Consider the following 20,711-nt stretch of genomic DNA (forward strand, 5'->3'; position numbering starts at 1 on the left):
TGTACCAGGTAGTGTCTTGAGTGCAGCTTGTCCGCCCCCAGCTTTTGCCCTATCCCTGCTTGTAGCAGAGTAGCCTGTGCATGGCAGGTGACTTTGCATGGTTATCTGTTGGGAAATTGGCAAAATGGAGACAGGAAAATTGGCTGGCTCCTAGAAGAAGTGTATGGTAAGGATTGGGAATCTCCCTTCACCTCTGAGGCCCTATTCGCCTCGAGTGGAGGCTAGGATTCCCTTCTGCAGTGGGTGTGAGAAAGCAGCCTGTGGGCTCTGGTGAATCTCAAGCTCTGTGTACCACAACCCTGGTCTGCATCCCTGCCCTACTCTTTTCTTTTTGGACTAAGATTTATTATTATTATCAAGAGATGATTCATATGACAAAGGACTCACCATTTTAAAATATTATTTCAGTGGTTTTTAGTATATTCACTATGTTGTTCAAATATCTCACACAGAACATTTCCTCACCCCAAAAAGAAATGTTGTACCGTCCAGTATGACCCCTACCCCATCCCTTGGCTGCTACTCTTTTACTTTATGTCCCTATGGATTTGCCTGTTTGGAACATTTCATAGAAATGCAGTCATATACAAGATCCAGTCTTTGGTGACAGGCTTCTCTCACATTGCGTGATGTTTTCAAGGTTCGTCTCTCTCATAGCATGAATGAGTAATTCATTCCTTTTATGGCTGAATTCTCTTCTGTTGAGTGGAGTTATCACATTTTGTTCATCCATTCACCAGCCGATGGACATTGGGGTTGTTACCACTTTTGGCTGCTATCAGTAATGCTACTTATGAACATTCATGTCAAGTTTTTATGTGGAAATAACGTTTTCAGTTATTTTGATTTATGCCTAAAAGTAGAATTTCTGTTTGGCCCAAGTTGGTCTTGAACTCCTGGGCTCAAGCGATCCTCTTGCCTTGGCCTTCCAAAATGCTGGTACTACAGGTGGGAGCCACCATGCCCAGCTCTGGCATGTTCCTTTTGAATAATGTTCAGTGGTCTTGTGTGTGGGGATGTTGGTAGAGCTGCAACAGTGACTGAATCACCTTGTTCTGAGGCGTTAGGATGGTGCTTTCTCCCAGCTTGAGGGAAGGCAAGCTGATCCACCTGGCCTGGTCTTGTTGCGGCCTCCTCCGTCTGCCTCCTTCAGGGCCCCTGGGCTCTCCCTGTTCTCCCTGCAGGTGGCCATGAACATCCTCAACAGCGGCCGGTTCAGCATGGGCAGTGTCGTGGCTGGGCTGCTCAAGAGATTGATTGGTAGGTAAGTTAGGGACAAGGCCCTTTGTGCCCCACCCCCTGCTGCCCCGGCTCCAGCCCTGGAGGCTCTGCCATTCCCCCGGCCCCTTCCAGGCCAGTGCTGAACCAGGCCACCAGCCTGAGCTCGGTCCCTGGGCTTTTGTGGAGACCAGAGGGTCTCCTCAGCCTGCCCCTGAGGTTTGTTGTCTTCCGCATTCCTCTGTTTCACCTCTGCACGGGTGATGCCAGTGGGGGGACAGGCTTTCTGTCTGGGGTGGGGATGGGGATTGGGGAACGGGCTGTCTGTCTGGGGTGAGAGGTTGCCACTGACCAGTAGGAGCAGAGCTGCTTGGTGAGCACACACCAAGAGCCAGGCTTCCAGGATACACGGCCTCTGGTTTCCAAGGTCCGTGCCTCCTGGGTGACTCTGCATGGTGGGTGGGGAGTAGGATCGGGTTTGGAACCCAGGTCCCTGGGCCCCTGGATCTTTCCTTTGTTCTCTTCTGTCAGAATACCCCAAACTTCCATTTTCCTTTGCCAGTGAACTTAGACCAGCCCTGTAACCATCCTGGTTGTGGTGGAAGCATCTGTGGGGAAATGGGGGTGCCCGGAGCAGCACACCCCTAAGTGCTTTATGAAGCTCCTCTTTGATGCCAGGCTCTGGGCCTGTTTTGGCTTCCCTCCATTTTAGAGATGAGAAGACAGAGACTCAGAGAGGGCAAGCGATTTGTTCCAGACCATGCTCCTGGACCCAAAACGAAAGCTGTCAGGCTCCAGGCTCAGGGCTCTTCTTACTCAGGCACAAGGCCTCCGGGGAGCTCCTCTGCCGGGGCTCTGAGTGGGGCTCGGCCCTCTATACCTCCTGAGTGCACCACACCTGGGAGAGCCTGTGGAGGACATGGCTACGAGGGGGGCGGGGGTGCTTCTGCCTGGGGGAGGCACCATGTCACTCTTGGGCCCTTAGAGCTCAGCACTTTGTCACAGCCACACACCTGGAAGCCCCAGCCTGAGTATTCAAGCCAGGCGGCCCCACCTGCTTTGGTCACTTCGCTGGGTGTGAGCCTGCACCACCTCTGTCTGGGGCCTCTGTGCCTGGCTTTGTGTGAGGCGCCCTCCCCCTTCCACCTGGTTGCATCTTCACAGTGACTCTGAGGTGGGGGGTGGTGTTCAGGGAGGTGTCGCACTTGGCCTGAGGCACAGCCTGTAAGAACCATTGCCAGGATTCAAGTCTGTATCTGATGCCAAACTCTGTGTGTGGCTGCCATGAGGAGGGGTGGTTCTCCTCTGACCCACGGGTGCTGGCAAGTGGGGGTGCCAGCTTCTGGGGTATTTGACCTCAGCAGACACGCTTCTCACAGTGCCCGCCTGTGGGAAGGGTAAGGATGATGGCCATAGGAAATCATGTTTGAACAACAGAAATGTTCCAGTTCTTTCTAATAACTCTGCTCTTCCTCAGAAATGACTGCTGAGTATGCCTGCACAAGGAAACAGTTTAACAAGAGGCTCAGTGAATTTGGATTGATTCAGGTACCGATGGTTGAGTACTGTATTTGTGCATTTCACTGTGTGACATGAACGGTGTGTTCTTTTGATGTCTCTGTACTGGTGACTTCTGTGGTGATTTGGGAAGAAGACTAGTTAAGACTTTATTTGACACCAGTCACTGGGCTTGCTTCTCTCGGGCATTGAGGCTTCTGACTTACTTACTTTCTCTCCTGTTTCACAGATTTGGCTCTCAGCACATGCAAATTGCTTCTTGTGTTTTTTCTGAACACTCCAGGAGAAATTTGCACTGATGGCTCAGAAGGCTTATGTCATGGAGAGTATGACCTACCTCACAGCAGGGATGCTGGACCAACCTGGCTTTCCCGACTGCTCCATCGAGGCAGCCATGGTGAAGGTAACCCTGGCATAGCCAGAGAGCTGGCGCTGGAGGGAGGCTTGGGAAATCTCCCTCACTGTGACCTTTCAAGCCCATGCTGTTTCCTGTCATCTTCCTCCTGTCATTGATCCAGTATTTATGATGCACTCGCCCTGTGTAGCACTCCAGGGATAGGCAGGCAGCGGGGAGCAGCAGTAGGGAAGTGTCCAGTGGGCCAGTGGATCAGCAGTTTATAGCAGGAGACCATTATGATAACATCCTTTTAGAGTAATAACATTGCATCTGGCTTGTGTGAGAAAGACTTCTTTTTTCCTTAGTTTATGGCCTTCCTACTTTCTAGTATCAAAACTTTATCTTAAAAACTAAGCATATGGCAGGGCGCGGTGGCTCACACCTGTAATCCCAGCACTTTGGGGGGCTGAGGTGGGTGGATGACCTGAGGTCTGGAGTTCGAGACCAGCCTGGCCAACATGGTAAAACCCCATCTCTACTAAAAACACAAAAAATTAGCCGGGCATAGTGGCGGGCATCTGTTGCTACTTGGGAAGCTGAGGCAGGAGAATCACTTGAACCTGGTGGGGGCGGAGGTTGCAGTGAGCCGAGATTGTGCCATTGCACACCAGCCTGGGCAACAAGAGCAAAACTCCATGTCAAAAAAAAAAAACAAAAAAAAAACAAAGTGTATGAGCCTGGGCAACATGGCGAAACCCCATCTCTACAAAAAATACAAAAATTAGCTGGCATGGTGGCACACGCCTGTAGTCCCAGCTACCTGGGAGGCTGAGGTGGGAAGAGCATCTTATTTGGTTGAGGTAGATACTAGAATTTGCTTTTGTTTTGTTGAGGGTGGAGGGTGTCATTTTTTAGCTGTAATAAAAAAGATGGCCACACTTTGGGGGACCCTACTTTGTCCCCCCCACAATTGTTTTTAAGCTGGTCTCTGGAATTGAGCTCTTGAGAGAAATGGTGAGAGGTATGGCAGCTTACAGAAGCAAACATCCTGGTGTCGGCAGGACAGTCTACCTGAAAGGTTGGGATCCTGAAGTGGCAAGGTCCCTAAAAAAATAAAAAATTGAAAACAAAAAGGCTGGGCATCTTGGACCGTGTTTGAGTCTTTTCTAGGTGCAGCCTGTGTACTGGGTGCATTTGCATGTGTTTTATCATCTCGTTTTCTTGTCACCCTTGAACAGTGACCACAGACATTAGTTTGCTGCAGGCCAGCCTCTTCCAGATGTTAAGCCTAGGGCTAAACATGGCAGTATGTCTGCCCCCAAGGCACTTATAGTGTGCACAGACAGAAAGAAGTCACGGCCGCTGGGGCTTGGCAGGAACAGGTCAGGTTTTCTCGGGAAGGGGAGATCTTAGGTGGGTTTTAAAGGAACAGGAGCTCAGCCAGGTGCAGATAGGGTGAAGGCGGGCCCAGAGGTACAGAAGGTCATGGTGGGGTAGGGAACACAAGCTGGCCAGTGTGGTCAAGGAAGGCAAAGGACTTGACCACATCACCCCTCGAGTTCCTCCCTGGCCAATCTCCTCCCCAAGCCCAGGTGCCTCCCATGCCTCCCCAGCCACCCAGCTCCCTGCAGCGTAGGTCCTCCTTTTGGAAAGGATTCAGTGTGACACCCCACAGGTGTTCAGCTCCGAGGCTGCCTGGCAGTGTGTGAGTGAGGCGCTGCAGATCCTCGGGGGCTTGGGCTACACGAGGGACTATCCGTATGAGCGCATACTGCGTGACACCCGCATCCTCCTCATCTTCGAGGTGAGTGGCCCTGCCACCAGCTAAGTTGTGCTCCACCCGCACCCTGCCTGGTCCTGAAGATGCTGCTCAGGGCCTCGCAGAGGCCCCCGCAGCCCAGGGCTGGGTCGCATGCTCTCAAGGGCTCTTCTAGCCCTTGCACGTCTCATTCCCGATTGCTGCCCTCCATGAAGTCACAAGTCTGAGGAGTCAGTTCAGTTAGCATGTGCCAGGTGGCAGGGGAGGGAATTGGGGCCACAGAGATGACTTTGGATGCTGTGTTCTGATTGTGCAGCAGGGCCGACCAAGGGGGATGACAGAGTGTAAAGAGGCAGGGAGTGGGCGTCCTCCAGAGGCAGCCAGAGTTTTGTGAAGCATGCGCTCCTGGCCCCTAGGGGCAGAAAGAAAGGGCTTCGACCAGGGCCGGGGGGAGGGCAGTTTGTCCCTAAGGGCAGGGTAATAGAGCGCGCCAGGCCCAGATGGGACTGATCTGCTGGCACAAGGTGAATGAAGAGAGAGTGAAGGGCTTTCTGGGAGCAGCAGTCAGTCCTGCTAGGTGGGCTGGGGCAGGTAGTGGGTTTGGGGGTGTTGAAGAAGGTATATGGGAAGGCTAAAAAAGTAGCCAGACTGTGGAGGACCTTGATTGACAGGAGAGGAATTTGGAAGCCATAAAACGTCTTTAAGCAGGACATTATTTGGTTGTATCTGTGTTGCGGGAAATTCCCTCAGGGGCTCAGCAAGTGCTGGACATATGGACGGGGCTCATGTGGAGAGTGAGTTGCAGGGATGAGGCCGGAGACCAGCGGCTCTCCTGCTGGGAGGGAGGGGCTAGACCTAAGAGAGCACAGCAGGATGAATGGGATATGATGGTGGGCATGGGTATACAGGAGGCAGGCCTGAGACAGGGAGAGGGTTTGGGCCTGAGCAGCAGGTCTGGTGATGAGGGGCATCATCAGCCTCTGGGAGTGTAGTCTTGTCTCCTGGGCCGTCCTGCCCAGTGGGAGGCCTCCTTGGCTGCTTTTGTTCCCGGCCTGCCCATTGGGTTCCAGCCATCTCCACTGTTGCAGTGGACATACGGGGCAAGGGCCAGCCTGAGGGCCGCTGGAGTGGTCTCAGCCCTGCAAAGGGCCTTCTCCAAAGGCCCTTCCCTCAGCCTGGGAGGGTTGGGGTTCTCCAGGGCTGGGGCGGTCAGCAGGTTTCAGGAAGCCCTCAAGGCCTTGGAAGAACACAGGGCTCTCGATGTAGGGCGGGAGCTCCTGTCTGGAGCCTGCTCGGAGCTGGGTGGTTCTGCCAGGAGGCCCCTGCAGTCCCCCCTTTTCCTGTAGGGAGTCCTGCTGTCCGTGGTGTCAGCCTGACTGCAGGGGACAGTCCTAAGTCCCTGGTGCTGGCTGTGTAGCCTGGGTCAGGCCCCTGCACCTGACGCACAGTACCATTGTGCAGAGTGGGCAGAAGCCCACTGGCCTCTCACTGATCAGAATCATGGGTTGGGGGAGTGGGGAGCATGTGGCCCTCTGGGTGTGTTGACACCTGGCACTGAGGAGGTTCTAGCTGCCACTCAGCAATTTGTGGCTTCCGTGAGGAATCTGGCCTCCACCTGGAGCCAGCAGTGTCTGTCTGGCACTGGCTGAGCCCCAGGCATCAGCACCCCTTACCACCCAGGGAAAGCTGGTTTCCATTTTAAAGAGGACCTGGAGACTTGGAGAAAGGCTTGACACATGTGAGGCTGGTCACGGAGAGGTGGGGGGTCCCAGTGGGAGCCCATGGCCATCTGGTCACTTCCCTCCTCATCCCTGTGCACTCCCTGAGCCCTGGTCAGAGCCCTGCTCCCAGCTACTTCAGGAGCAGTGGCTTCTGTGGCATGGGCAAGCAGGCAGTGGCTGGGCCTACCCAGCACACATGGCACTACCATGGCTGCCTGGCGGGGGGCAGCCTTTGACCTCTACACTACTGGCCACAGGGAACCAATGAGATTCTCCGGATGTACATCGCCCTGACGGGTCTGCAGCATGCCGGCCGCATCCTGACTACCAGGATCCAGTAGGTGCCATTGTCACCGTGTGCTTCTCAGGTCCCATACCTGCCCAGCAGGGGCCAATCCAGGGCAGTGGGAGGAAAGAGCTGCCTTGACCTGGAGTTGGGGCATGGGGGTGTGGCACAGCCTTGTGGAGGGGACCTTCCCCTGTGGTAGTGGGGGGCTTGCTGCCCAGGGAAGCCCTCGCTGCCCTGCCTTTATAGCCACACCACCCTACAGCTCCAGCGTAAATACCGTATCCCCCCTCTGGTCCCTCACACTGGAGGCAGCTGGTTTTTTCAGAACCTGAAGAATGAGAGGTGTCCCTTTAAAGGTGCCAGGCCTCACAGCCAACATAAGACCAGTGTTTCTCTTCTCTGCCCTTCTTCCCCTCGTGCTCCCCTCCACCCCCATCCTAGGGGCACAGTAATCCAAAATCACTGCTGGAGGCCAAGTACGGGTTGCTAGTAGCATTTTGTCTCCTTCACAGGAGACAGCTGCTGGGAAGCTGGCTGTGACTCCACCCCTCATGGGGGAGCACATGTGTGGCTCCCCTGAGGAGACTGGCTGCTCTCTGGCAGGTGGTGGGTTTGGGGGGTTCAGGCTGTAGCCAGGGGCCCGGCATACCCAAGCCAGAGAGGGGCACGGAGCTTCTGGGTGCCGAATGGGCCATGTTGCTGGACGGTGAGAGCCAGCAGCGAGGCCTCCAGTCACAGGACCATGGACTTTCTGCAGTGAGCTTAAACAGGCCAAAGTGAGCACAGTCATGGATACCATTGGCCGGAGGCTTCGGGACTCCCTGGGCCAAACTGTGGACCTGGGGCTGACAGGCAACCATGGAGTTGTGCACCCCAGTCTTGCGGTGAGTGGGCCTAACAGGCATACCCGCTACTTCAATGCCCTCCTGCCAGATCTCGTGGCAGAAAAGATCTCATTGTGGGGGGTCTGGGCTCCTCCAGGGGAAGTTGGGGAACACCAGCTAGTCCATGACACCCTGGATTGCCTCCCCCAGATGGGGCATCTCTGCCTGGTACCCGGGTTGTGGGACAGGACAGGGCATTGTAGGGATGAGGTGCTGAACTGAGTCCTGTCTTGGTTAATAGGACAGTGCCAACAAGTTTGAAGAGAACACCTACTACTTCGGCCGGACCGTGGAGACACTGCTGCTCCGCTTTGGCAAGGTAACCAGGCCCTCCCAGGCCTGGGTCGCAAGCGGTCCTCCAATTTGGCCAGCATTCATGAGACTACTTTTTGTCAAGCATCCTTTGGGACCAGGCCTAGAACAGAAATCTTGATCACCCTGGAGGGATGGGGTGGTGAGGTCAGGCTGACTTTGTCAGCCTGGGGCCCACTTAGCTACTCAGATGGGTACCCTTGCTGGATGAGTTTTCTGCAATGTTTTTCTGTGCACCTTTCAGGTAGAGAGGCTCCCTAGAATCGGGAGGGCAGCTCCACCTGGGGCCTGAATCTAGGGACCTGATTCGTGGGGCCCTTGCTGCTGAAGGTGACAGTAGCACAGTAAGCACTGGCTTCTGGTCTCAGCCAAGTTTCTGGGACCTGGTCTTGCCTTCACCCCCTCCCTGAATCTAGAGATCAAAGAGAAGGGAAAACAGAAGGTGGCTGGGAGCCGTTCTCCCACAACCTGAAGAGAAAGGTGTTATTGACTCCACTTTCTCAAGGAACACAGGAGACTAAGACAGGCAAAGATGCAGCCCAGGGAGGGACCGTGTGGGGGACTGGTCTAGGTAGTGAGTCCCCACTCGGAGCCTCTGTGATCCCAGACCATCATGGAGGAGCAGCTGGTGCTGAAGCGGGTGGCCAACATCCTCATCAACCTATATGGCATGACGGCCGTGCTGTCGCGGGCCAGCCGCTCCATCCGCATTGGGCTCCGCAACCATGACCACGAGGTGAGCCCAGCCCAGCCTCACACAGGGCCTGGCTGCTGCCATCTGTCCTCCTGCACTTTAATGAAGTTGATTGTTGAGGAGGGTGTGGTCGGGTGTGGGGGAGGCTGTGCAGGTTCACCATGCGGTGGCCGTGGGAGGGTCTGTGCTGCTCAGGAGATGGGGCCGTTCCCTTTCTTCTTCCTGTCTGAGAGAAGAAGGGGGTAAGTGACAGGGGTTCCTGATTCCAGTGCCCCTACCCCCAGCAAGGGGCAGACCCTGCACATTGCCCGCTCTGCTGGAGGGAGGCGGGTGCAGTCTCTGAGGACCCACTGTATACCAGGATCTCTGCCTGCACTTTCCAGAGCACCTGCAGATACCAGGATTGTGACATCTGCCTCTCAGAGGAAACAGGCTCAGAGATGTTTAGTCACTTGCTGTTGGGGAAAGGCTGTTGGGTCAGGGCTGGAATTAGAACCCAAGACGGGGTGACTCCTGAGCCAGGCCTTTTGACCCCTGCCATGCTACCCAGTTTGGCTGATAGGCTGGGTTTTTGAGGCTCAGAGGTCAGATTCCAGGAATTTGGGCATATCTTTTCTGTCCTCGGTTCTGGCAGGTTCTCTTGGCCAACACCTTCTGCGTAGAAGCTTACTTGCAGAATCTCTTCAGCCTCTCTCAGCTGGACAAGTGTGAGTGGCATGTCTTGGGGGAGGGAAGGAAGGGCCCACTTCTAGGCCCCTATTGATGGTAAGCTGTTTCTGGCCCCTGTCAAGCTCCCAGAGCCTGCTGGCTACTCACAGACCTCTGCCTTGAGTAAGGACCTGGGTAGGCCTGGGCTTAGCTGCAGCAGTGCCTGCCAGGCACTGTAGATTTAAACCTGCCCCATTCACCAAGGCAGTTGTATTTATTTATTTAATTAATTAATTAATTAATTTATTTATTTAGAGATGGAGTTTCGCTCTTGTTGCCCAAGCTGGAATGTAATGGTGTAGTCTCAGCTCCCTGCAAACTCCACCTCCTGGGTTCAAGCGATTCTTCTGCCCCAGCCTCCCGAGTAGCTGGGATTACAGGCGCACGCCACCACGCCCGGCTAATTTTTTGTATTTTTAGTAGAAACAGGGTTTCACCATGTTAGCCAGGCCGGTCTCGAACTCCTGACCTCAGGTGATCTGCCTGCCTCAGCCTCCAGAAATGCTGGGATTATAGGCATGAGCCACCGCGCCCGGCCTGCCAAGGCAATTTTAGATTGAGCAAGTGCAGAGCCCTTTGCGCAGGACCCCTGGCATCTGCCCCGCATGCCTGGCTGTATTCTTTTTTTTTTTTTTTTTTTGGAGACATAGTCTCACTTTGTCACCCAGGCTGGCTGGAGTGCAGTGGCACGATCTTGGCTCGCTGCAACCTCCACCTCCCGGGTTCAAGCAACTCTTGTGCCTCAGCCTCCTGAGTAGTTGGAATTACAGGCACGCACCACCATGCCCAGCTAATATTTGTATTTTTAGTAGAAACAGGGTTTCACCATGTTGGCCAAGCTGGTCTCCAACTCCTGACCTCAGGTGATCCGCCCACCTTGGCCTCCCAAAGTGCTGGGATTACAGGCATGAGCCACTGTGCCCGGCCCTGGCCGTATTCTTGAAGCTGCCCGGGGAAGGCTCACGAAGGGAGGAGCACCTGCTTGTACCTGATTCTGGAGACAGCATTTTACCTGCCCCTTTACCCACTGCACTCCATCCAAAATGACCTTGCAGTGCCCTGCATAGGTCTCAGGCCTTGGCCTAGAGAACAGAGGGATTTGCTCGTGCTCCCCGGTCTGTCTGCAGTGCTCTTCCTCTTCTGTAGCCACTCGACCACATCTGGGAATGCCCAGCTCAGTCTACCTCTGACCCTCACAGTCCTGTTGACCTGAGGCTCTGGATCAGTGTCCCCGCAAAGCCCAGTCGTGTTGCCAAGTGATGGGCGTAGGCGCCAGCACTGTGGCACTCGCTGAGAGTGGCATATGATTTTTTGCAGGTCCTAGCCCCGGGGTTAGCCCAGACAGGCCCCCAGTGTTGACAGGTTATGTGCTGTGGAGGGTGCTGAAATGGTTTCTCCTCCAGTGGGCTGGAATCACAGATGGACTGTTTACGGAGCAAGTGCCGGCTCCACCCCACGAGATCTGGGGGTTAGAGATGAGCAGGATGAATTCTTTGTAACTGAGAATGAAGCTATACCCCTTTATCTCCCTGCAGCCCTGAATCACTTGCTGGGGGTTTGGAGGAGGGGTTCACCCTTAGGGCTGCTTCATGGTGGGTGGGCTGACTGTGGAAAAATGCCCCCACTTCAGCCATGTTTTTCTTATCACAATGCAGAAGGATCACCTACCATCTCTCCTTTTCCTTCCCAGATGCTCCAGAAAACCTAGATGAGCAAATTAAGAAAGTGTCCCAGCAGATCCTTGAGAAGCGAGCCTATATCTGTGCCCACCCTCTGGACAGGACATGCTGAGGCAGGGGACAGTGTCCCCTGCTGCCGCCCGCCCCCACCCATGGCCCGTTGCTGGATGACTGTCACTCTTTTTTCAGAAGGTGTTGGGATTATCACAGGTTGAGCCTTTTGTTCCCCGTCTGCACCTGAAGGGTTGTCGCCTGGCCTGGGAGAGCCTCTTCCAGGTTTGGACCTGCAGGCAGTGCTCTCTAACAGGACCATCACAGCTTCTGAACTGAGCCGGAGAGAGAGAATGGAATTGCTGACCCCTGGAACTGGCGGGTATTCTGGTCATTGAGGAGACACCATAGTGGAAACTGGGGCTTGTGCTGCTGCCTCCAGGGCGTGAGGTGGGTGGGGACCTGTGTCAGGTGTGGATAGCCATTTCTGTTCAACCACACATTCTCTAAGAAACAGCTTGAAAGCTGTGTCTGAGTCATTCATTTAAACTAGAAGCAGAGGCACTTAAAACATGTACCAGGAACCATTTCACAAAGAATATAAAATGTCACAATCTGTGTACTCTTAGCTTTTGCTGTACTTGTCACACTGTTCCTCAGAACCAGCCTTTAATGGGTGACAGCAGGACCCTGAGAACCACCCTTTGGTGATGGCCTCGGGTCCCCTTTGTCCTCACTCTGCAAGGAGGGCCCAGAACGCTAAGGAGCAGACACACAGTGCAGGCCACAATGCCTTTGGGGTTATGAGCCCTTAGTTTTTAAACTTCTCAGGAGATGGGGAGGCTGTCTTAACTGATGTTCCCACCTAGGGACTTTAGTTTCTTTACAAGAACTGGCCTCTGCTCTCGAGGAGAGGATGAATGGTATCTCCAGGCCAGCAGGCCTTTGCATTTCTCCAGCCTCCCTTCTGCTGGCGCTTGAAAGATACACCAGGTCCCAGCGTGCTCACTGTGGTGGACTTTAAGCTTTGGTGTGGTCCTTGGGTGGTCTGGAGCTCTAAAATGCCTATTGTGGACATTCCCTTGAGCACAGAGAAGGCAGCCGACTCTTTTTCCTCCAAGTATATTCCCAATTTACTGTGATGCTAGAAATACGCAAGGAGGAGACTGGGAACTTGGAGAGCTGAGCTGGCTGGTGGGGCTGGCCTGAGCATTCTGCCAGGGGTTTGGTAACTAGTTTTTAAAATGGGGAAAGTTTGTAAATATTGTGACCGTGTAAATAACCTCTCAGTGAAACCTGAAGTTCTGTTTTGTTAGTGATAGCAAGGCAGCATTTTGCACAAAATGAAGCATGCATACCTCTGGACAGAAGGCTGCTTGGAGTTTCTTTGCACAGGGGAAGTTTGGGGAGGGGCTGTCAGACCCACCCCGCTTCTGTGCAGCCTTCTGGAAGGGGGCTTCACTCTAGGCTGGTGGCGTGTAAGGCCTCGGTCAGCAGCAAGTTCTCCATTCATCCATCTGGGTTGAAAAGGCCTAGCGACCAGTTCAAGCCTCTCCCTCTCATCTGTAGTTGCTAAGTTTTCTTAAACATGTTGTGGGAAGAGGAGACCCCAGCAAGTGTTTCTTAAGTGATTTCACCAGTGAAACCCCCAGGAGACTTTTGCTGGGAAGGCTGGCAGTGGAGCTCACTAGGAAGCCTTCTTACCAAGGAAAAGCCTTGTGTTCTTAGGCTAGACAGCTCTCCTAGGTAGAGCCTCCTTGAGAGCCACAGCAGTAACTGTGGGCCTGGGACATGCCCACAGAGAGCAGGTCTCTTCAGGCAACCTGGGAGATCTAGGGCCTATTGGGGAGGGAGGGAGCCAAGTCTAGGCAAATGGAGAAAGTGACATTTCAGCAAACTTGTTAGCACTTCCATGGAGCTGTGATCAGTTGTCCTTAGGAGTCGAGGAGGAGAGGAAGCCATCACGTTCACCTGACCTAGTTTTCTGGGAGAGGTTTCTCTGACAGACCTTGTTAGATAGGCTCATGTCTCTTTTTCCCTGAACAAAGGTTCTGGCTCTGTTAACCAACAAGTTTGGGTTCTATGTTAACCTCTAGATGATCCTGAGATCAATTTTCATAAACAGGGATAAAGAGGAAGAGGACTTGGAGGGACTGGCGTAGCAAGACCTATGTTTCCTGTCTCCTCCTTTCCCCCACAGAAGGAACTGTCAGTATCTTTACAGCTGGAAGGTCCCAGTGAAGCCCAGAGCCTCTCTCCCCAGCTCTTGGCTGGACACCTAGAGTTCAGTCATGGGTAATAGTGTTGAAGCTCAGGAAGCCTTTAGACCTGTCTTCCAACTTCCCTACTTTATAGCCAAGAAACCAGGCCCAGGGCATGAAGGGATTTGCCTGAAGTCACACAAATGTCACACTTGGGACTAGAATCCTGGTCTGAGTTCCAGCCCAGCATTCAATCTCTTCTATCAGACCCATTCTGCATCTTGATTTTCTTAGCACAGAAAGTTTGGTTGATAATGTAAACAAAATGGATACTGCTGAAGATGCAGAGTGGCACAGAGCTCCTGCCTGCCCACGGCATCAGGAGGCCCAGCTTGGCAAAGCCTTGCCTGTTACCTGTTACAGGCTTTGGTGCGGGTGAAGGGAGCAGCTCAAGGAAAGGTGGTGGTTTCTTGTACAGATCAAAGTCCACGTGGTGCCTGTCCCAGCTCCACCTGTCTCGATCCAACACAGGCTCCAGTACATTAGCAAACAGGGAGTTTTCCTTCCACTCCTAAATTGGGGGAGTAAGTAAATCAGGAGGAGAAAGGTCCCTATGGACACCCCACCTGAGACCCTGCTCTTCCCTGTGGACCTCATTCAGCTCTTTGATGGGTGGTAGCTTGAGATCCTGAAAGCTGCTTTCAGTGTCACTCTGAAGACCTGTCACTTGGAATCCCCTGGCTGTGAGCCAGGCCTGGCGGGATTTCTTCTGGGCTTTCTTCTCCTCTTCCTTCAAGTCCAGGGGCTCCACCATGGCTGAGAGGTAATCCTGTGAGTACGTGAATCTCCTTCTTGGCTCCTAGAAATGGGGGCAGACAGGTTGGGGTGGAAGGGCTGATAGCAATCTTGGATTTCCAAGTAGGAATCAGAAACAGCTGGGGGCATAATCATAGTTCCTGACAATGTAAATAGTGCATTGAGAGGAAATGACTGTGCAGCAGCCCTGTAAGGGACATATTATTGTCCCCTTTGATGGGAGAAGCCGTTTCCTAAAGTTAATGTGTGCGGGAAGTCTAAACCATGGCTTTCCCTTCTGTTGGTAGCTGCCTTGATAAGCAGCAATCATAAAGTATTCCCCAGAGGTAAGGATGCTACAGTTGTTCTCCTTCATGTACATCTGAGCTTACATTGAGGATCTCGGGCTCACCCTCAGTGTGGAGGATTCACATTTAGTGTGGAACAGAACACCTCTCAACATCTGAGCCTTGTCTACTTCCCCTAGCTGATCAGCTTTCATCTGTACAGCTGAGATCCCCCACTGACCTCCAGGCAGGCATGGTCAGAAGAAAGAACTCATGGGATTTGCCAACTGCCATCATCCTGTCTGGGTCTCTCACCTTGGCCATCTCTTGATACAGCTCCTTCTTGGCAAGCTCTGTAGAATTCATGGTCTGGATACTATAGTTGTAGATGGCCTTGTTGGCAGGGGCTGAAATTTTAATCACCTTCGCCACGGACTTTGGAGGCTTCTTGCTGACCTGGTAGGCTTCTGTGATATTTTTCTGAAGAAAGAGACACCAGTCACTACCCACACCAGGTCATCCTCACCCCCCATGCCAGCTCATATGCAGTGAGATGATCTCTGGGACTTAGCTGTGGTGTAGGTATTGATTGATTCTTCAATACTGGTGCTGTTATTTCATCATAGAACCAGGGCAAAGGGCCAACTAGTCCAACCTCTCACTATCCAAAATGGAATTTAAGAGGACCAAAAAATTGAGACCCCTAAGGTCACTGTAACTGGAACACACATCATCTGGCCACTCATCTCCCAACCACCTGGTGATAAAGACAGAATTTCTGTCTCACATGGTCAGAAGCACGAGAGTGTGGACAGGTGATACTACAACCTAAAGCAGCAAGGACTGCCATCCTTGACCATGGTTAACTGTCAAGTGTGCATAAGGATTATGACCCTCATTCTCTCCAGCAGGCCCAGTAAGGAAATGGGAACTCTTCCCTGAACAGAGAGAAATAAGATGGTCTGTTGGCTTCCTTTGTGAATGAAAATAGAAATGTGGAAGGAGATGAAAGACAACACAGAAGCCTGGGGGGAAAGGTGGCTGGGACCCAAAACAAGGGAGAACTAGGAAAGTTACCACTCTAAATTGTTGGGCACTGTGCAGTGTTTCATATGCATATTTCACAGCAACCTTCAGCAAAATACCATCTTTTACCTTTAAAACATTTTTTAGCACAAGATGGTGACCTTAGCTCAACTACAGTGGCTTGACTTTGGAATCTTTGAGGAATTAATGCACAAGAATGCAGAATAATCAGGGGAGGACAAAATCTGTGATTCACACACATGAAAGGACAGACTATCCAGGCAACAAGGGATGCAAGGCAAAGACAGGTCTAAGTCCTCAGACTTTGGAGCACCTGCGAGAAGATTATACTAGGGATGCCACGTAGAGCAAGGATCCTCTCATGGCCCACATGGAACTTCAATCAATATTTCTTGATGTGTCCAGTTTTTCTAGTTGTCCTTAGTTGGGGAGTTGATCTGAGTTTCTCAGTCAGCCATTCCTAGAGGTCCCCTGCTCCTTCCAAATCCTAGAATTGGTGAATTACAACCTAGGGGGACAGATTCTTCTTTCCATGCTACTCCTTTCTTACAATTTGAAGTTGAAATTCTGACCTAATGCTTATTAGAGGGAAAGCAAACAGTTTCCATAGTTCTTCTGGGTGCCTGAGATTCTCTGCCAAGGGGTGACACCTGCAGGAGAATTTGGACTCAGAGCAAAAGTAACTAGATGCTGGAGAAGTAAATACAGTATTAAAAAAGGCCACAGACTAAACAACTTGAAGCTAAATTATTGGAAAAGATGGGCTAAGAATTTAACATAAGAAATTATTTTAAAATAAGAGTGAAGATAGCAATATGAAGCAGAAGTAAGACTAAAAGAAAAAGTATTGAGTATGAAAATAGTTGAAATAGAAGACAAGCGAATGAGATATATTGCAGAAGTGATACTGTTGTAGAACGAATGAATGAACTGGAAGATCCACTTGAGATATGCTCTCGGAAAGCACTCCTGTATAAAAAGATAAAATTAGAAACTGAGTATAGAGGATGGAAATAACATCCAAATAACAGAAGTCCCAAAAGGAGGGGAAAAGGGAGAACAAGAAAATTTGGAGAAATAATGAATGTCAGAAAAGACAAAACTTCCAAGCCTGGGTACACTATTAGTGGGATTTAAGCAAACAAATACAAAGATAAACTCTCAAAGCTTCTAGAGGAAAAGAGCAGGCCACCTGTAAAGAAAAACTATCACTTGTGATCAGATCCACAACAGCAACAAGGTAAGTTAACTTCAACCTAGAATTTCATATCCAAGCAAACTGTCTAATTGTGAGGGCATATGCTTAGGTTTACAAGGTCTTAGGTTTTACACAAAACCCTCCTTTAAAAACTCTTGGGGCTGGGTGTGGTGGCTTATGCCTGTAATCCCAGTACTTTGGGAAGCCGAGGCAGGCAGATCATCTGAGGTCAGAAGTTCAAGACCAGCTTGGCCAACATACAGTGAAACCCTTTCCATACTAAAAAATACAAAAATTAGCTGGGCATGGTGGCACACGCCTGTAGTCCCAGCCACTTGGGAAGCTGAGGCAGGAGAATCGCTTGAACCCAGGAGGCAGAGGTTGCATTGAGCCGAGATCATGCCACTCTACTCCAGCCTGGGTGACAGAGTGAGACTCCGTCTCAAAAAAACAAACCCACAAAACTTGGGAGAAATTCAAAATGGAGGAGGAACATGTAGGAGGATTCAAGGTTAGTAAGTAATGTCCGATATCCTAGTAAAGTTGTCTTAAAAGGACTAGGAAAAAGTAAAATTTCAGAGCCTGGAATTGAAATTCTAGAGACTATAAAAGGGATGGTGGAGTGTGGGTAGGAAATGAGATAAGAGGGATGTAAATGTACAATTTGTCTTATAAAGGGAATATAGTTTTATGAGTTTAACGATTCAGTAGGAATGCCTAACCATATGGTCTTCAGGATAACCACCTTAAAAACAAAGATAGAATGTATAACTTAAGTCCACAGAAGAAAACTTGATCTATCCAAAGAACACAGGAATGGAGGGTTTAAAAGTAGATTAGGTGGCAAAAATGCCTAATCTAACAGTAATTAGTCAGATTGGAATTTTTTTTTTTTTTTTTTTTTTTTTTTTTTGAGACAGTTTTGCTCTTGTTGCCCAGGCTGGAGTGGAATGGCACGATCTTGGCTCACTACAACCTCCGCCTCCTGAGATGAAGTGATTCTCCTGCCTCAGCCTCCCAAGTAGCTGGGATTACAGGCATGTGACACCACGCCTGGCTAATTTTGTGTTTTTAGTAGAGACGGGGTTTCACTATGTTCAGGCTGGTCTCGAACGCCTGACCTCAAGAGATCCACTCACTTCAGCCTCCCAAAGTGCTGGGATTACAGGCGTGAGCCACTGTACCCAGCCTGGATTTTTTTTTTTTAAAGCTAACAATATGCTATCTACAAAATTTTCAACACAAAGATACAGATTTGACAACTAAAGGGAGACAGCATATACACTAGGCAAAAAGGCATCAGAAAACAAAGACAAAAAAGCTGTGTGGTATTCTTAATATCTGCTAAAACAATTCAAGTTAAAAATCTATCAAAAGGGGCAAAAGGATATTGTATATTGAGGACAACAAAAAGGTATAACTTGTAAATATATATGCACCTAGCAATATAGTCTCAAAATATATTAAGAAACAACTGACAGGATTACAAGAAGAAATAGACATCTATCTAATATCACTAGAGAGCAACCAAGGGAGCCAGGATTTGAGAGACCAAGAATCTGGAGAAAAGGGAAATAATGGTGGTTCCATTTTCTTTTTGTAGTTTTTTCTCAAGGGATTTACTGACTACTAATTTGCACATGGATAAGGCAGAAATAAGAACATAAGCAGAAAAAGAAGCTAAGAAGTTTAGAAGCTAAGGAGGTATTTTGGAAAATGTTGCATTGCTAGGGAAACAAAATTGGATTTCAAAATTGGAAATTGTGCCAAGGAGGAAGGGCCCTGGTACCTCTAGGCCTCCGGTTTAGAATTCAGAAAATCTGTGCTTTAGGAGTAAGGGTAAGCCTGACTCTGATTAAGGAGATTTATCTGTCATTTGTCTCCTGCTATATCATCTCTGGAATAAGACATCAAGAGTCTCTATAGTTTTCAGTACACTCTTTACCATTTAACAAAAAACAACAGACATGCCAGGAAACAGGATGAAAAGACGGAAACCAAGAAAAAAGACAGACAATAGAAACAGACCCCAGGTAATCCAGATATTGGAAGTATCAGACAAGAACATTAAACTAGTCTGGACATGGTGGCTCATGCCTGTAATCACAGCACTTTGGGAGGCTAAGGTGGGTGAATCACTTGAGGTGAGGAGTTAGAGACCAGCCTAACCAACATGGTGAAACTCTGCTTCTACTAATATACAAAAATTAGCTGGGCATGGCAGTAGGTGCCTGTAATCTCAGCTACTCGGAAGGCTGAGGCAGGGAGAAGTGCTTGAACCCAGGAGGCAGAGGTTGCAGTGAGCCAAGATAGTGCTACTGCACTCTAGCCTGGGTGACAGAGCAAGACTCCATCTCAAAAAAAAATTAAAATAATTATGATTAATCAAAATAAATGAAAATGAGAATTTCACCAGACACCTGCAACCTATAGAAAAAGTAAATGGAAATCATATAATTGAATAAATCATCATTAAAGTTACGATCCAGTGGATGGGTTTAATTGCAGCTTGGACACAGTGTTGGGGAAAAGCTGAGTGTTGGGAAAAAGGCTGAGGCAGGGCTTGCTTGTCTGACGTAATGTAAAAGAGTCTTGGAACATGTCCGGGGTCCAGGGTCTAAAACAGCTTGTGGCCTTTGGAACACCAAGCTCTGTTCCAAAGGGTGGAAGGTTGCCCTGCTGCACCACAATCTAAACCTAGGGCACAAGCCACAAGGGCATGGCTTGGATGGAATCCAGGGCACAGCACATAAAACCCCTCATGGCCTCTGGAATGTGTCTCGACTTGCTGGCTCCTTGCTTCTAGCACTCCAAGGCTCATAGATCGATTGTATCTTAAACTAGAAGAACATGTTTCCCATTATCTAAAGTAGCAGAACATGTCCCATATGCTTCAAAGAAAATTCTAAACCATCACAGCTGTAGATCATGCACTTGATACACTGCTTTCTTTCAACCCTCACATCCTCACCACCTGCTTCTTTGATCACCAATAAATAGTGCGGGCTTCCAGAGGACAGGGCCTTCATAGCCTCCATACTAGTGTTGGCCCCCTGGTCCCACTTTATGCACTCTTGTCTCATTTGTTTGACTCTGCCGGACTTCGTAGCCCCCACAGCCTGGTGTTGGGTCTGATCACCCAACATTCCTGGCGCCCAATATGAAGCAACAAACACCCCAGTGAAGGAACGCTAGAGTGTGTGAAAGAGGATGCATCGTCAGAGGACACCCGAGGACGACTGAAAGAAGCTCAGCAGGAAAGCTGAGCGCTCGGAAGGACCAGGGTAACAATGGGACAAAGTGAAAGCAAACATTCTGCTCAGGATGTTTTAATACAGCTTCTTACATACAATAATGCTAATGCAGAGTGTCAAACTGCTGTTAGACCCCTGACAGGGAAGGTTCATTTAGCTGAATGTATTAAGGCTTGTGATGGCATTGGAGGTAACTTACATAAGGCTAATCTTTTAGCTCAGGCTATGGCTGGACTGAAAGTAGGAAAGAATATGCCCCGTTTCTCAGGCCATTGTTTCAATTGTGGGCAATTTGGACACACAAAGAAGGAATGTAGAAAAGGAAATCAAAAGGCAAAAACTACCATCAATCAACAGAAAAGTCCCGGTGTATGCCCTCAGTGTAAGAAAGGCAATCACTGGGCAAATCAGTGTCATTCTAAATTTAGCAAAGATGGACGACCTCTTTCGGGAAGTGGGAAGAGGGGCCCACCTCAGGCCCCTCAACAAACCAAGGCATATCCAGCACAGCCAGTGCCCTTACAAACATACAATTGTTCCCCGCCACAGTAGGCAGTGCTGCTATAGACCTTTGCAGCATAATTCCCATCTCCTTCCTGGGGAGCCACTAAAGAAGGTCCCCACGGGTGTTAGAGGACCCTTAACCTCAGGAACAGTTGGTCTATTACTTGGAAGGTCTAGTTTAAGAGGTGGCACTGCATATGGGAATAATTGACTCTGATTATACCGGAGAAATTCAATTAGTTGGCTGGGCGCGGTGGCTCACGCCTGTAATCCTAGCACTTTGGGAGGCTGAGGCGGGCAGATCACGAGGTCAGG

General features: G+C 50.4%; 2 protein-coding genes across 10 annotated transcripts in view; one reads left to right on the top strand and one right to left on the bottom strand.

Moving 5' to 3' along the window:
• Positions 1-11,738, top strand: part of ACAD9 (acyl-CoA dehydrogenase family member 9) — a 33,767-nt gene extending 22,029 nt beyond the window's left edge. For 3 of the 5 annotated variants that reach the window (XM_054482147.2, XM_054482148.2, XM_063662613.1), the window contains exons 9-18: positions 1,185-1,260; positions 2,696-2,766; positions 3,020-3,139; positions 4,749-4,877; positions 6,811-6,890; positions 7,600-7,726; positions 7,968-8,045; positions 8,646-8,774; positions 9,367-9,439; positions 11,131-11,738. In XM_054482147.2, the coding sequence (XP_054338122.1) occupies positions 1,185-1,260; positions 2,696-2,766; positions 3,020-3,139; positions 4,749-4,877; positions 6,811-6,890; positions 7,600-7,726; positions 7,968-8,045; positions 8,646-8,774; positions 9,367-9,439; positions 11,131-11,231 (984 nt within the window). In that variant the 3' untranslated portion in view covers positions 11,232-11,738. The remainder of the gene's footprint in view (positions 1-1,184; positions 1,261-2,695; positions 2,767-3,019; positions 3,140-4,748; positions 4,878-6,810; positions 6,891-7,599; positions 7,727-7,967; positions 8,046-8,645; positions 8,775-9,366; positions 9,440-11,130) is intronic. The other 2 variants (XM_063662612.1, XM_063662614.1) reach the window with 1 other exon arrangement.
• Positions 8,498-20,711, bottom strand: part of CFAP92 (cilia and flagella associated protein 92 (putative)) — an 80,136-nt gene continuing 67,922 nt past the window's right edge. The window contains exons 13-16 of one of the 5 annotated variants that reach the window (XM_054482141.1): positions 14,709-14,873; positions 13,964-14,170; positions 13,726-13,882; positions 8,498-8,958 (exon numbers count right to left, since the gene is read on the bottom strand). In XM_054482141.1, the coding sequence (XP_054338116.1) occupies positions 8,924-8,958; positions 13,726-13,882; positions 13,964-14,170; positions 14,709-14,873 (564 nt within the window). In that variant the 3' untranslated portion in view covers positions 8,498-8,923. Of the gene's footprint in view, positions 8,959-12,467; positions 13,883-13,937; positions 14,171-14,708; positions 14,874-20,711 lie in introns of those variants that run through there. The other 4 variants (XM_063662611.1, XM_054482144.1, XM_054482145.1 and 1 more) reach the window with 4 other exon arrangements.

This window comes from Pongo pygmaeus, chromosome 2, assembly GCF_028885625.2.
Source record: "Pongo pygmaeus isolate AG05252 chromosome 2, NHGRI_mPonPyg2-v2.0_pri, whole genome shotgun sequence".
Taxonomy (NCBI): Eukaryota; Metazoa; Chordata; class Mammalia; order Primates; family Hominidae; genus Pongo; species Pongo pygmaeus.